The sequence below is a fragment of the Diospyros lotus genome, chromosome 8 (genome assembly GCF_014633365.1).
Source record: "Diospyros lotus cultivar Yz01 chromosome 8, ASM1463336v1, whole genome shotgun sequence".
Lineage (NCBI taxonomy): Eukaryota > Viridiplantae > Streptophyta > Magnoliopsida > Ericales > Ebenaceae > Diospyros > Diospyros lotus.
In genome coordinates, this window is record NC_068345.1 from 3,349,878 (window position 1) to 3,365,004 (window position 15,127).

General features: G+C 38.7%; 3 protein-coding genes across 3 annotated transcripts; 1 reads left to right on the plus strand and 2 right to left on the minus strand.

The window, feature by feature from the left end:
- On the plus strand, nucleotides 1-5,265 carry LOC127808762 (uncharacterized). The gene is made up of 2 exons (XM_052347362.1): nucleotides 1-424; nucleotides 4,816-5,265. Exons 1-2 carry the CDS (start codon nucleotides 38-40, stop codon nucleotides 5,026-5,028), a joined length of 600 nt encoding a protein of 199 aa, XP_052203322.1. The 5' UTR covers nucleotides 1-37; the 3' UTR covers nucleotides 5,029-5,265.
- Nucleotides 5,266-7,226: 1,961 nt separating this feature from the next.
- On the minus strand, nucleotides 7,227-10,207 carry LOC127808341 (uncharacterized). Its single transcript, XM_052346849.1, has 4 exons — nucleotides 10,088-10,207; nucleotides 9,706-10,000; nucleotides 9,466-9,627; nucleotides 7,227-7,878 (listed from the first exon to the last, which is right to left on the minus strand). The coding sequence occupies exons 1-4, from the start codon at nucleotides 10,139-10,141 to the stop codon at nucleotides 7,424-7,426; spliced, it is 966 nt and encodes a 321-aa protein (XP_052202809.1). The 5' UTR covers nucleotides 10,142-10,207; the 3' UTR covers nucleotides 7,227-7,423.
- Nucleotides 10,208-12,711: 2,504 nt separating this feature from the next.
- Nucleotides 12,712-14,991, minus strand: LOC127807715 (subtilisin-like protease 4). The gene has a single exon (XM_052345754.1). It carries the CDS (start codon nucleotides 14,989-14,991, stop codon nucleotides 12,712-12,714), a length of 2,280 nt encoding a protein of 759 aa, XP_052201714.1.
- Between the last annotated feature and the right edge of the window lie 136 nt (nucleotides 14,992-15,127).

Genomic DNA, 15,127 nt, shown 5'->3' on the forward strand with positions numbered 1-15,127 from the left:
AAGCCCAACCTAGCAACGAAACACCGAGTGCCGTACCATGAGAGAGTCAGAGACCCGGACAGACGGAGAGATCGAAGAATCAGCCACCGGCGAGGGCGGCTACGCCGTCGCCGGCGAAGAGTCAGCGCCGCTGCTACCGAAGCCGTCGACGGCGAAGCAGGCGCAGACCAAGGTCCCGGAGGTCGAGGTCCACCTCTATCGGCTCGGTAAAGGTCCGATCGACGTCTTCAAGTCGGCGCTGGGCGGGTGGGGCCAGGACCAGCTGGAAGTCCGAGACATCCTCGACAAGTACGGATTCAAATCGGTCTTCGCCTTCAAACCCGAGTCAGGGCGCGGTGCCCCGATCCGGTTCAACCCGAGAAATGGCCGATCTTTGCTCCCTTACAAAGACGGAGGCGTAATTTGCATCGATGGCGAGCCCAAGGTATGCGTATGAACGTATTTAGTTACGTATCAAATGTGTTTAGAAGTTTGGATTTGTTGTGATTTTGCATATTAATTGAAATTTAGGTAGGATTTTTAAGCGATGGAAGAACAATTAGGATTTAGGAACAAGTTTGTTTATGAGTGGCAATTTGTCTTCCTGAATTATGAATTTTGAGATTGAAATGCACGGGGAGCATCGTTACTCGTTAGTAACCAACTGACAATCCAACATTCGGAGTTAGAGAGTGAAAGAGAGGGTATTTCTTTCTTTGTTTAGTTGTTGGAGAAATTTTGAAGGAAAAAGGAAATGAAATTTCGAGAAATCTCATGAATTTTAAGGCATTGGTACTGCGTCTAGCGTCCAAAGAACTCCATGTCCAACAATGTTTTAAAGTCATCCATGGGTGCCACTGAGCAATCTCATGTTCCCATCCATGTGAGAAGTCATATCTCTACCTTGCGAGTTGTCCTTACGAGTGACTTGGCATTAGTGTTAGTGGTTTTTAGCCAACCCCTTCCGTTCATTATCACTTCCAAGTCAACTATCTTGGCTTTATCCATAGTGATAAAATTCTAGCTGACTCTAGTATTGGGCATGGCTTGAATGGTCTTCCCATTCATTGATGTCTCAATGTACACGAACCCCTTGTCATTTGCTGCTTGAGACATGAGCCTAGTATTTCGAAGCATTTAATAACAGGAAGCCCCTATGCTCCATCCTCTGTTCATGAGTCCCATGGGTCTCTTGCCCTTCACCAAGGCTATCAATGAGCCATGCTTCAAACACTTTCTCATCTGGTGTGGTCCTTTGCATACAGTGCATCAATTGTTAGGCACAAAAGGCTTTCCTCTTCTCCCAAGGCCCTTTTCTTGAACTTGCCTTCATGATGGGATTCATTTTCATAATTGCGGGCACTCTCATCCTATCTCCCCCACCTTTAACTGGATGGTTCTTTAAAAAGTGCTTGGTCTTGGGGTGAGGCTTGTCTAGTTGGTACTCTACAATGGATTCAACCATGACAATAGCTTCATCCATGTCTTTGACCCCATGTCTTGGAGCCTCTAGTTTAGCCTCAGTTTGGAGTCCATTGCAAAAGAAATTTAAAAAAAAAAAAAAAAAGGAGATTATTAGGGGCTAAGTTCGGGATCTGTAGCGTGAATGCTGTGAACTTTTTCACAATCATCAATTTGTGATCTTATGCTTATGTTCTTACAACTTCTTCCTTACCTCATAGAATCACCCCCCCCCCCCCCCCCCTCTTTTTGGGGGGTGGTGTGGAGGGTGGGGGATGGGAATAACTGCCTCTTCAACTCCCTCTCATGGTGCAAAGGACTCATTCCATGTCTGCATACTTCCCTCGCCACCATAGAGTGGCATTGTCAGTAAGAAAATAGAAAGAAACTCATCCTCCATGCCTAAGCCTTTGAAGTATTGTTCCACCTGTACTTCCAAAGTTATTAATCCAGTACAGTATTGGTTGATACCAATTAGCATGTATTGTACCAAATGTCTTCCAGTTCACCAACTAAGGTTTTTGTTCAACCTTGTATCAAAGGTGCTAGCCGATATTATTGCCAATCCAACACAACTCCACAGATCCATAATTCATCTGTCATTCTATTGCTCACTTTCTTACAGCCTCTCTACCATTCTCTGATCCATAATCTCACTCTCTATTGCCTCTTGGTAAGTTTATATGTATATATATATATTCCATCTCATTCTCTATGCAAGAGAACCAGCACTATGGTTCTCCATCTAGAGAACCATATTACCCTACAGCCTTCTCTCTACTAAGAAGGCTTTATAGAAGGGAGGCTTTTTGGTGGATTCCCCTTTTCTTTTGCTCCAAACCACCTTCTGTGTGTAGAATTTTTTTTTTCATTTGTACATGTTTTTATATAAAAATTATTATACTGATAGATAATTTTTACAGTATTGATTTTTATGTATCGGTATATCAAAACTGTAGGTATTGATATCATACTGCTCCAGTGGCAAATTCTATAGTTTGTCCAGTACAGTACTGACAATTATGATTCATTTTCCATAAGAAGTTCTATTTCTTTGGCATCCCTAATGCACTCAAACTCCTTTGGTTTGAGGAAATTAGCTCTTGTGATCACCCACATCCAGCTAGTGCTCACAATGCATGGCTCCTATTCTTGAGTTTCCCTAAGAAATGCCTTAAGACTGTTAAGCTGGGTTGTTTGGCATTTCCATTGCTGGCATTTGCAACCTTGCATTCTAAGATTTTTATGTGGTCAGCGCTCCCTTCCTTGCCGTTGATGGTAGACTCAAGGTCTCTCTTGAATGGTCAAGCTGCTCCACTGTGTGAGATTCATAAGGTATCCACATCATACTTGACCTTCTCCATGCATTGCCTCAAGTGCCTCAAAGCATTTGCCATGGTGGGCATCCTTCACTCTACAGACATTATCTCTTTTCCCCTTGGCTTACCGATGCTGCAAGACTTCCTTCCTCCTTGAGGGGGTACTTATGTTCTCCTCATGGTGTGCTTCTGCTGTCACATTTGACATTGTGCCTTGTTCGTGCCCTTCACAAACTTGCTCTAATACAAATTTATCATGGCCTTGGCCTTTCAAAATCAATTGTGCCCAAACTTGGCCTTTATCACCCCATTAGTGCATGTTAAGTCTGCCCTCAACCTCCTAAGATAGGCACACTAGACTAGAAAATTTAAAAATTTTGAGTGAATAGGAGACTTTGTATTACCAGAGAGAGAGTACAATTCTTTCTTGGATTTCTTAGATGGTTTGACCATATGAGGCAACTGTGGAGATTGAATCTAATCAATGACTATAATCTGGAATATTCTACCAAAATGCCTAACATATTCATGTGGAGATTCTAGATATGTACAAGATGTAGACTAATCTAAAATCTCTAGAACCTTCTAGAAAAGCCACCAAAGAATTAGAGAATCTAGAATCTTTTACCATCCTCTCATGATTTCCCCCTTTCTCTTGTAGCATAAGCTGCATAACAGGAAAATGTGTTGGGCTTGACAACATGCTGGTGTCTTCTGTCAAATTATGTCAACGAGTTATTTTATGTTGAACTTAATAATCTACAATAGATAAGATGCAACATCACAAACCTTAATACTACTAGGTAGGTTGGCCACATGAATTCTACCTCTCCAATTATCTCTATCCATGGCCATATCTTCTAAAATAGTTGGAAGTATGGCTGTAAATATCTTATAAATAGTTGGGAGTATGACTATAAAATTTCTTAATGCGGCACATTTGGACATGCTAATGCACCAAACCTGCATGTTAGCCAACCTGTAGTTGCATAATTTATTATTTATTTAAATGTTTAACTTGTCTGAGTTTTATTTATTTATTTTTTGGTGCAGGGTAAAAAGAAGCTTTTCATTGTCCCATTTTTTGTCCTTTTTATTTACCTGGAGTCATGCCATGTGTGCTGTGAAAACTTTTGCATTCAAGCGCATCTGCAACTGCAGCTGCTGCTTCATCTGTTGATTCACATGCATTCTAAGTTAGAGTGTGCATGGCCTGGGTTGGTTTGGGTTGAGGTTCAACCCAAACCCAAACCCAACCCAATAATTCTTTTATGAGTCTTAACCCAAACCAATCCAAAGCAAAGACTTACAACCCAACTAACCCAAATCATAAAAAACTGGGTTGGGTTGGGTTGGTTTCTCGGTTGGCCATTTTGTAAAGCCCTTTTTAATTATTGCTTATAATATAATTATCAAGTTGTGTTGAAGTGAAAAAAAAGATTGCCTATAATTTAATTTTATGAAATAACTATATTATGCATAATTAAGTGGGGAAAAAAGTTCAATATAAAGTTCATAATATATTTTTAAAAAAAAACGAACAGTTCAACTTCTATTAAATAATTAATATATTATAAATATTAGTTTTAATAAATGTATGGGTTGGGTTGGTTTGGGTTAAAAATTTTATTAGTATCAACCCAACCCAAATTAAAATAAAAACCAAACCAACCCAACAAATTGGATTGGGTTGCTCAGGTTGGTTTGGGTTTTGAACAGCCTAACTATCATTGCTGATATACATACTTTAACGCTGCAAATAAGCCTTAAAGCTTATCGAAACTGATTCCCACTTAACTAGGGCTTCCTAACTTCTTCACGACCACTGGTCCACTACTTCACAGCTCACATTTGCTTGTTTCTTAAATATCTGCATTGCCCCATAACACATTATGTCAAATTGTCCATATAGGATCTAACATCTCTTTAAGACTAAATACATTCCATTATACCTTTCTCTTCTATCCACAAACTTTTTGAGACTTTTTAAGAATGTTCAAAGTACTCTACATTCCTTGAGTTAATTTCTCATCCTATTTACCATTTTTGAGTTCAGGATTCTCTACTCAAACCTATTACCAAGATCTTGCTAGGGGTTGCATTTATAACCTGTATGATAGCATTGGTTACAAAGGAATACCCAGATTGGATGCGAAAATTAAATATATCCGGTGGGAGAATTCCTCCTTGGATTCTTGCTTGTGTGGCTATTGTTTTCACTCGCATGAAGAAGAGAACTAAGGACTTCATGAAAAACTGGAGTTGGTGAGTGTATGCCAATGCCCCAGGAGCTTTCATTTTCTATTCGAATGTCCATTCTGAAATTCAGATGTTTGTGAAGGCGGAAGCAGCAACTATATGCACTCAAGCAAACTCATGCTTTTTTTGTTGTTGTTGGTGTTGTTGTTGTTGTTGTTTTCATAGATATAAACATATGCGTGCATTGATGAACATACAATATAGATTGAGTATTTGTATTAAGCAAAGGAGAGTGGTGATTCCTAAAGTTGAAGGTCTGTCAAGCTCTTAACTTTTCAAATTTATCTTCAATATGGGCTTGTATTATTTCTCAAATAAATTTTGGGAAACATGCATGGCAAAAGAATAATTTCGTGATTACACATACTTAAAAAATCTACCTGTCCTTCTTCTCCCCACTTTTTCTTCTGTTTGGCTCCAGTGGCCTAATCTTCAATATCCCTTGAAAATTAAAAGTAAAAAGAAACGCAAAACTTAACCTCCAATTCTCTAACCCTAAACCTAGAAATTCAGTTTGTCCTATTCTCTCCTCATGCATCATTTTTTTTCTTCGGTTTGATTGATTGCAGGACCTTTCAAATTTTTTAGGTTTAGGATGGGGTGAATGCCATTTGTCTTTTTAAAATAAAGAAGTTAAAAGGAAATGAAGGAACCATTCTAGGAATTGTATGTGAATTCCTGAAAGGTGATAACAGTTCTTCTATTAATTTCTCTCATAAAAAGTTCTATTCTCTCCCTCTATTGGTAACAATGCCATGAAGAAAAACAATTGTAAAGTTCGAATTCAAATAACTAGTTTCGCTTAGTAGGATTAAGATTGGGGTTGTTGTAATAATCCCTTCATGAAATTAAAAGAATCAAACTAAGTATATAATTTGTCAAGGTAAAACATTCCCTCATAATTTGAAGCGAAAAATGGACGTAGAAAAGCGAGAATTGGGGAACTTCCTATTGGATCGAAATCTTCTGCAGTAATTCATAATTGCAATAAAGACCTCGTACCATCGTGAATGGATTAGATATGTTATTCAAATAAATTTATTATCATCAAATTTTATTTTACCAAATACATAAGGGTATAATAGTTAAAAATAAACATGGCAACATTTTATTCCTTCTTGGGGAATGGAGACACAAAGGGGAGGGAGGATAGAGGACTCAAACCTGTCTAGACTTCCGAAAAAGGACCTTGAGTCCTTGTGCCTGTCACTGCTGATGCCATCTGCTGATTCTGGTCCAAGGTTGCGATGGTTACTGGACGAGTAGAAAACTATTCTGCAAAACACGAGGCATATTGTAACAATACAATTCTACCATAGTAGCCTATTAGGGATATCTTAAAGAATACTATTTAGTTCTATAAATTACCTTCAATTAACACTTTTGGGTAAAGACATGTGGTATTACAAGTAATATTAGAGGTAGAGGCGGATCTAGAATTTATTACCTTAAAGAGCTTCAATTTTTTTTTCTACTGTGAGTTTCACCAATAAGAGAAAAATAAAAAGACAAAAATGAGAGTTCAACAAGTTTTATATGCTATGAATATTTAACATAATTCATTAACCTAAAAAGAGAAAGTAAAAAATAACAAAAAAAACATGCAATACAAATATCTTATAAAATTACTTAAGCTGCACCTTGTAATTCTCCAAACGATCAAACTTGTCAATAAGTAAATCTATATCAATACCAAGAGCAATCTCCCTCTCAATATAGATAATCATGGTATTTGTTAGAAAATCATTCTCCGTTTTATTGCAAAGTACTGTTTTGATGAATTTCATCTATAAAAAAACCTATTTTGTTTTGGTTGTTGTTGTTGTAGAAATTGAAAGAGTAAACATTAGGCAAATTAAATAGTGGTGAATTCAAACTCTTGGATGTTGAATTGCGAAATCTGAAATTGAGAATTAGAGATTAGGTTTAGGTTTGGGTTTAGCTTTGGATTTGGGTTTGGGCTTAGGGTGGTTGGCTTGGACTTGGGCAAAAAATTCATCATTTTTTTTTGGTCAAAAAGTTATTTCGCTTTTTTAAAAAAAAAAATTAATTAGGCTCCAACCCACCTTGCCTGTGAACTGGATCCGCCTCTTATTAGAGCCGACACAAAATCACTACCACGTGAGTGCAAATAAGAAAAGATTTTTGAAATTGATTATAAGTTATATTGAAATATAGGATTTCTTGATTGACCAATGAACTCATAAATCACCTTTAACTATCATGTTTAGATCCTTTAACTAACATGTTTCGATGAGGTCCATGGTGTCTACACATATACAAGAAGACTATGTGATGATTATGCATATTTTCCATGTGTCCCAAACAGCGACTTGGTTTCTAATCAAATGCACATAATTTGGAAGGACAGGGCAGAACACCAGGCCACAAGCATGAGATATGGCTCACAGGAAATCAGGGTGGATGTCGTCTTCTACCCGTTCATCATAGGGCATGGCTTCAAATTCACCATCACCTAGGCCTCTGTGATCTGCAAATCCTCTCCTCCCTTCCAGCTCCCATTCATCATCATCCTTTGTAATGTAGCTGTCCCATTTTGAAGCTCCTTTTATTGTTCCTGGCTGATAATAATCTGCACGGCCTTGACTATTATCTGCAGTTATACAGCCACACCATTCTGATGTTACTTTGGCTGATGATGACTGACATAGCATTGGCTTCATCCTGCTATCCCTGTCTTCTTGTGTCATGTGAATTCTCCATTTTAGAGTCCCATTGACGCTAGGTGGAGAATTTCTTCGTTCTTTGTCTACACAGTTAAGGTCTTCATTTTGTGCTTTATAATCACTCCACTTGAGAGTCCCATTAACTGTTGGCTGACAGTTTCTTGGTTTCCTGTCTGCAACAAATTAATTAAGATAATATGAGGGGAGGATGTTCCTTATGGTGAGCAAATTATTTCAACATCGTATATTTTGTAAACAAATTTACAGGCACATTTTTATGCTACTTTACTAGTTTTTCACCAAAGGAATTTGTAAAAGCTCATACCAAATGTCATATTAAGGCTGTGCACTAGTAACAAGCAATATAAACATTCTTTTTAGATGATCCGTTTTTGGTTATAATTACATTGTTTACATCTCAAGCTGTAACGAACCATTATAATTTAGCCCTGCCTGATATATGATTTAATATGGTTCTAATGCCTTCAAATATTGAAATGCCTTTTAAGAAATTTAAAAGATAAAAAAGTTGCTTGCCACTATATTAACATATGTTTGAACTTCTATTTCTTTGTCATTTTCGTGATTTATTTTTCTTTTATTTACTTTTTTAAGTTTTCTGCTTCTTTCAATTTTTCTACAAGACTTCACATACATGCCATAACAAATAAAGCCTAAAGAGGTATATTTTGGCAAAAATAACAAGGCAGTTAGTTAGTGAAACAAAGTCAAGAACTTACTACAATTTTTTACCACGGGCTTGACATGAGAAAAATAAAAGATTTGAGCCAAGTGAAATATATAAACAACAAAAATTAGAAGTGGCGATCAAAGAGAAATTGTAAGAATATTTTCTAAAATTATTTAATGAAGATGAAAGAATAAGTGTTAAGTTGGGCCATTGACACGTAAGTGCATACACATGTCAATCTAGATAAATAAGTTGCCAGGGTGGTTATTTGGCACCACCACTTGTAGATTCTCCTCAAAATATAAGTAATATTAAATCAGTTACCAAAAGGGATCATCTATCTCGAAAATAAATTACTCAAAATAAGTTAATTATACTCTCACCGCCATCCCCCAACCCAAAAAGTAGGATAATAAATGGAAATGTCTATCCAAGATAGAGGCTTCTCTACCAAAAACTCTCTGCTGCGCAAACTTTTATAATTATATTATGAACATACTTCTTTAGGTATAAAAGACATTTACCTCAAATACAAATGATATTTTTCTTGTGCTCTTACTTATGCTCTCAGTATTTACTGTCATCTTACTCTACATTCGTATTCCCTGCACATTATACTGTCCATGCTATCAATTACATGCTTCCGTTCTCCCCGCATCTAACTCTGACTTAGCATCGAAAAGCCTTCCCAAACACACCGCAGGGTTGCTTTCTCCTGTGGTTATAGTCTTACAACTGCCACCGCGGTCAATGAGGCATTGTCTTAGTACAAATTATTACTACAGATCACAATAGTCTTGCACTTTGGCTTTTTTTACTTGATATTCCATCCCCAATTAATTTTTCTTCTTCAGAAAGCATCTTTCTCCTCACCCATAACACGTATACCTTATCATAAACTATATGTCTCACATATTCACTCAATTTTAAACAACAGGAGTCTTATTTTTATTTATTTCGTTTTCATCCTTTACATATCTGTCTATACAATTAAAAACGAAGAACAGATTTGCAAATCGCATGCATTGCAAAAGAAATAGAAATAATGAAATCCAAGAGCAACAATTACCTAAAGAAACCACAGGCCTATTGGAATTTCTCTTTGAGAAGACAGGCTTGAATCCCTTGTCACCATCTTCAGTGCCCAAACCGCTTGAATAAGCGCTCAACTTGGGCTGTTTGAACAATGCCTTGGGCGACTCCGTCACAATCTTATGCTCGAGCACATCCTCTGCGCATCAAATTTTACTTACAACTCTCCGTAATCAAAAAATAGTTCAAACATCCAGCACAGTATGTCACTGTCTACCTCGGTCGTCGGCGATTCGGTCATCGTAATTATCCTCCAGATCGATGTACTCGCTCCAGTCAGTCCTCTTCCTTTTGTAATCGCCGGGAGAGGGGCGATTGGCGGCGTCTTCAGGGACGGAAACTAGGGTTTGATCTACGGATTGTTCAAGGCATTGGCGGGACATGTTAAAATTCTGGACGAATTTGCGGACGTCCTTGGCCATGAAACCCTGGGCAAACACCTTCCGGAGCGATTGCTTCTGGTTGCAGACCACGCAGCTCCACTTGTTGCTGCTCTTCTTCTGTTGTTTCACCTGTCAAATCGGCAAACACAACACATCCAGATCAACAACTGAATACTTGCATACATGTGTGTGTGGAGAGAGAGAGAGAGAGATTGCCTGCATCGTAGAGCATTGGCAACATTGAACGGCGATGAAGATTGAGGGGGCCATTGTTGTGTCCTCTCCGGGCGAAGTCTGACGAGGTTGGCCTCTGTTTGATTTTGGTTATTTGGCGCCAAAATGTGGATCATTTAAAATGAAGAATGAAGGGCTCCTCTTGAAATATGAAATTAATCTACAAATTATACGGAATAACTAAATTACACCGAGGACCCGTGATTTAATCTAAATATAATTGGTACTCTCCATATTTTGGAAATGATGGTGATTTTTTTATAATTAAAGAAAAATGGATAAAGTAATAATTTTATCTCTATTTTTTAAAAAATTAATTTTTTGTATCTCATCAAAAATCATAGTTAAACTTATAAGATTTGCCCATAACTAAATGTATTCATGGTCGAATTATCTTCTTTCTTTCTCTAATTCAATAATGAACTCAAATGTCAATTACCTTTCTCTTTGTAAATACTATTTATGACATTGAATCAAAAAATTAGTTCTATCATAATTGAATTATCCCTAATGGAAAAGGAACAGAAAGATAAAGGAAAATAAGTAAATGATAGTTATTTTGACACTTAAAAAAAAAAAAAAGGATAATAATACATTTATAGACTATGTCACTAAATTTTGTGAATTTATATGTTTACCCTTATTGCTAAAAAAACAGTTGATATTTGTTATAAGTATTTTCTAAACCATACTACATGAGCTAGAAACGATCCAGTAGATCAGCCCAAATGCTTCGAAGCCCAATAAGTCCCAGGTTAAGGACATCAGGGCGAGGTCGCAACTCGTTTCGATTAGGTTTAGATCGCGAAATGTCTTAAGTTGTGAGACACACCTTCTAGCTACTCAGCTCGCATCACGAAGAGATGACGAATTAATCGAAAATGATTAGAGAATAAGTCAACATTCATAATCTAAGGCAAATTGAATCCCTGCAAATGCAGAACCTGTTCCTAATTAAGGGAGAGCAGATGAGGAAAACATTATCAACGTGATATTATCTTCTTGTTTTGAATTGAAACTCAATTGTAAACACCTCATACTATAGGATTCGAAAACCATTGTATGAATACGAGTAATAATATATTGTTACTCTGCCGAAATAACTAGAGGAACAGTCGTGGACTATGCATTATTCAGACCGAACTACTTAAAAACTTTTTTGTGTACCCCTCTTCTTTTCTTTTTCATTGAAATCGTGTTTAATTTTTCAGTATGGATAAACGAATCACGGTCGACTGATTCCCAAGATCAACAATATTAAATAGTAAGGGTAATATATGTAGTTTTACTATGTCAACCAACATAGTTATACATTTAATTTACATGATGTTAGCTGAGAAGAAAAATGATAAAAAGATTTGTAAATCAAGGAAAGTCACTGTCATTTTTAAAATATAACATACTGAATGTAATTAAATTAAACCCAAAATGATATGCGTGATTTATTTTATCTACATTTGTATGGATAAACATGTTTTATTTCATTTTCTATTTTTATTTTTTTTGCTAGGTAAAAGTTTCTTACTTTTCTTCTGTTTCCAAGTAGGAAAATTTGCAAAAATAGGACTGCTGGCAAAGAACTTTGTAAAAATAGGACTCTTAATTTTTTTTGTAAAATTAGGACTTTTGAGAGTTAAATGGACTAAAATGCCCCCGATTTAAATCAGATATCGGTATCTGTTACCGATATCCTTAACAGATATCTTTAACAAATATCAGATATCCTTAACATATATCTTTAACACTTATCTATTAAAGATATATGTCATGACCACGATAAGAAATTAAAACAGTCGCAGTGAATATATCAGTCACGACCGTAATCAACGATGCCATGGCCCTACTGCAATCGTTTTTCTCATTTTCTTGTACATGGCTGTCATTTGTCTCTTTTCCTCTCCCATCAACGCAAATACACACAGTACATGTATAATATATGATAAATAATGGAGAGAGAATGAGAGAGATCCACATCTCTTGAATCATAAACAATATATACACATATATTTAGATTACAGAGAATGGTAAAAGAACAAAAAAATGATAGATGGATATATATATATATGTACCTTATATATATAGAGTAATAGAGAGAGAAGAAAAAAGATCTATTGAAAAAGAAGAAGACGAAGGGGATCGTAGGTTGATTTAAATTGGGGGCATTTTAGTCCATTTAACTTTCAAAATTCTTAATTTTGTAAAAAAAAATTAAGAGTCCTATTTTTGCAAAGTTCTTTGCCAGCCTTCCTATTTTTGCAAATTTCCCTTCCAAGTATCCCACCTCAAACTATCTACATAAAGGTCAAACCCCCCTTCCCACAGGTAAATTAAATAACTCTTAGGTATATAATTTACTACTCAATTTTACTAATTTGAGAAGGCTATTAAGAGAATTAACTCCTTATTACAAGTGCAAGGTAGACGATTAATCTCATTTACTATCATTATAAATATTTTCCACATGGACTGCATTGCATCAAGTTTCCACAGGATACATAAGTACGATTACAAATGGCACAAGAAGGCGGCAGCATACGTAGTACAAAAACGCACTTGAATCAAAGAAAGAAACCAAGTGAATAATGAAAGAGAGGTGTCTTTCATCATCACTCGAAGCTAACAGCAATCACACTCCTAACAAGGTGTTTGGAAGATGTCCATTCGAGGTACCCTTGGGCATACTTGTCAGTTCCCTCGCCTTTGGAGCTGAAGGTAACCGAATAGGTCGCCTTCTGGTTCACCTTTGATAATACAAGCTTATCAGGCTTGACAATCACATTGACTCCACGCGGTGCTACAACCTTGGCAGAGTAAGATGAATATGCCTCGCCAACATTCGTCACAGTCCTAGTGAACGTTTGAGGCGGCCCCAATGAAACAGAAAATGAAGGGTAGTTCAGTTGTCCTTGAGGTATGGTTGTTACTTCTGTGCAGTTGATTGGTGTGTGGGCAATGACGGTGACTTGCTGGTCCGTGTAGCCGAGGCCACACAAGTAAGGTATATAGTCATCCGGCTGGATGTCGTAAACCAGCCCAGGATCGTTAGCCTTTGATGGATTGACATGGCCAGCGCCAGTTGCGAATGCGTTTGCTGTATGGAGTGTTTGATCAAGAATTGGCTTGCCTTGAAGATTCAGTAAATCGGCTGAAGTCATTAAAGCTGATTTAATGGCTGCAGGAGACCAGTGAGGATGAGAGCTCTTGAGCAGAGCTGCAACACCGCTTAGATGGGGGCATGACATCGACGTGCCACTCATAACATTGAAGAAGGAATTCGAAAGGGTATTGTCGTTGCTGTCAAGAGGGGAATTCCAGGCTGCTATAATGCTCACTCCTGGTCCAATAATATCGGGTTTCAGAATCCCGGGGCTCGCCAAGTTGGGTCCTCTAGACGAAAATGAAGCAACGACAGGAGCCAGCGAGTCTCCAATTGCAGTTCCTTTGAATAAAACTGTTGCCGCAGGTGTTCTTGTTGAATTCAAATACGATGTGATTCTCAAGCCAGCTGCATAACTCACATGACTTGCAGGAAGAACATGAGCATCGGCTGAGGTACTGAAACCATCAGATTCGCCGTTGATCAGGATCATCGCGGCGCCACCAGCGTCTTTCACTTCAACTCCTTTAGATATCCTGGCTATCCCTCCACCGCGCTCGCACAATACTACCTTTCCTTTGACGTCAGTGCCATTCAAGGCTCCCTCACCGCAGAAGGCAGAGTCCGGTTTCCCATTGGAGCCAGAGTAAACCAGGGGCAGTAATCTTTCGGGGAAGTCGTGTGGCTGGAACAAGGACTCCCCATCGAATTCCTCCCCGTTTCCTAGCTTCACTGTGGCGACAATCCTTCTATCAATGGTGCTTGCTCCCACAGTTAAAATCCATGGTGCTTCGTTTGATAGAGTGCCTTCAAAAGGGCCAGAGTTCCCAGCCGAACAGCTTACAAATATCCCACGTCGAATTGCTTCGAACGAGCCTATCGCAATGTTGTCCTGAAACAGAGGCTGTGAAGCATCCACCAGTGAGATGGAGAGCACATCAACCCCATCACTAACAGCAGCGTCCAGCCCCGCTAATACATTAGCATCTGGACAATCTGGTCCGAAGCACACTTTATAAATCGCCAGGTGAGCTCGGGGCGCTATCCCACCTGCTGTGCCGTTGGCATTCCCAAGTGCATTGGCATTCTGAACAAACGCCCCTGCAGCTGTACTCGCCGTGTGCGTGCCATGGCCATCATCATCTACCGGTGGCTCAGCCCCCAATCCCTTTGCCCTGGCTGCGAGATCAAATGACCTCGCTCCAATGAGCTTCTTGTTGCAGTCTGATGCGTTGAACTCGCACTTCCCTTTCCATCTAGCAGGCGGCGGCGGCATCCCTTCATCGCCGAATGAAGGATGATTGGGAAACACTCCGCCATCTAGTACTCCAACAATCACCCCTTCCCCAAAATTCGAGTCTTCCCACAACCCCAGTCCTCGGTGCAATCCTAGGAATGTGGGGCTGTGAGTTGTCTGCAGCCGGTACATCCTCTCTGGCCGGGCAGAAAGGAACCCGTCTTTCTGTTTCATGGCCTCGACCTCCTCCTCACTCAGCCTCGCCGCAAAGCCACTGATCACATGCCGGTAGGAATAAATCAACCGCTCCTCCTTGCTGCCTGAAGCCGCTACTGCAGTTCCAGCTGGAAGAAAAGACTGATGATAGCTCTTCACCTCGTCGTCCCGGTGGCTGGAAACATGGCTCTCCAGCTTCTTGACATGGACAATGTAAGTCTGCACCTCTCTCTTGTGACTCGAACCAACCTCAGATGGAGCTTCGCTTCCCTTTGCAAGCTCTGCGGACAAGCTAATTAACAGGAAAAAGAGGGTGATTTGTGGGGTGAAAGCCATGTCAATTACTTAGGCTATATTTTGATCAACTTCACGGTGCTTCTTTAACATACATATACACGCACGCACGCACACACATACAAGGAGATCTATGGAACGAGAGCCGGCAATGGCAACTTCATAACAGCTGCTGCAA

Bases quoted from the DNA above. Each gene is read 5' to 3' on its own strand.
- LOC127808762 (XM_052347362.1), top strand. From the start codon at position 38: ATGAGAGAGTCAGAGACCCGGACAGACGGAGAGATCGAAGAATCAGCC. The intron at 425-4,815 runs GTATGCGTATGA...TTTTGAGTTCAG, and splicing joins GCATCGATGGCGAGCCCAAG to GATTCTCTACTCAAACCTAT.
- LOC127808341 (XM_052346849.1), bottom strand. From the start codon at position 10,141: ATGGCCCCCTCAATCTTCATCGCCGTTCAATGTTGCCAATGCTCTACG. The intron at 10,001-10,087 runs GCAATCTCTCTC...CCGATTTGACAG, and splicing joins GCCAATGCTCTACGATGCAG to GTGAAACAACAGAAGAAGAG. The intron at 7,879-9,465 runs GTAATTGTTGCT...AATTTGTTGCAG, and splicing joins TAGGCCTGTGGTTTCTTTAG to ACAGGAAACCAAGAAACTGT.
- LOC127807715 (XM_052345754.1), bottom strand. From the start codon at position 14,991: ATGGCTTTCACCCCACAAATCACCCTCTTTTTCCTGTTAATTAGCTTG.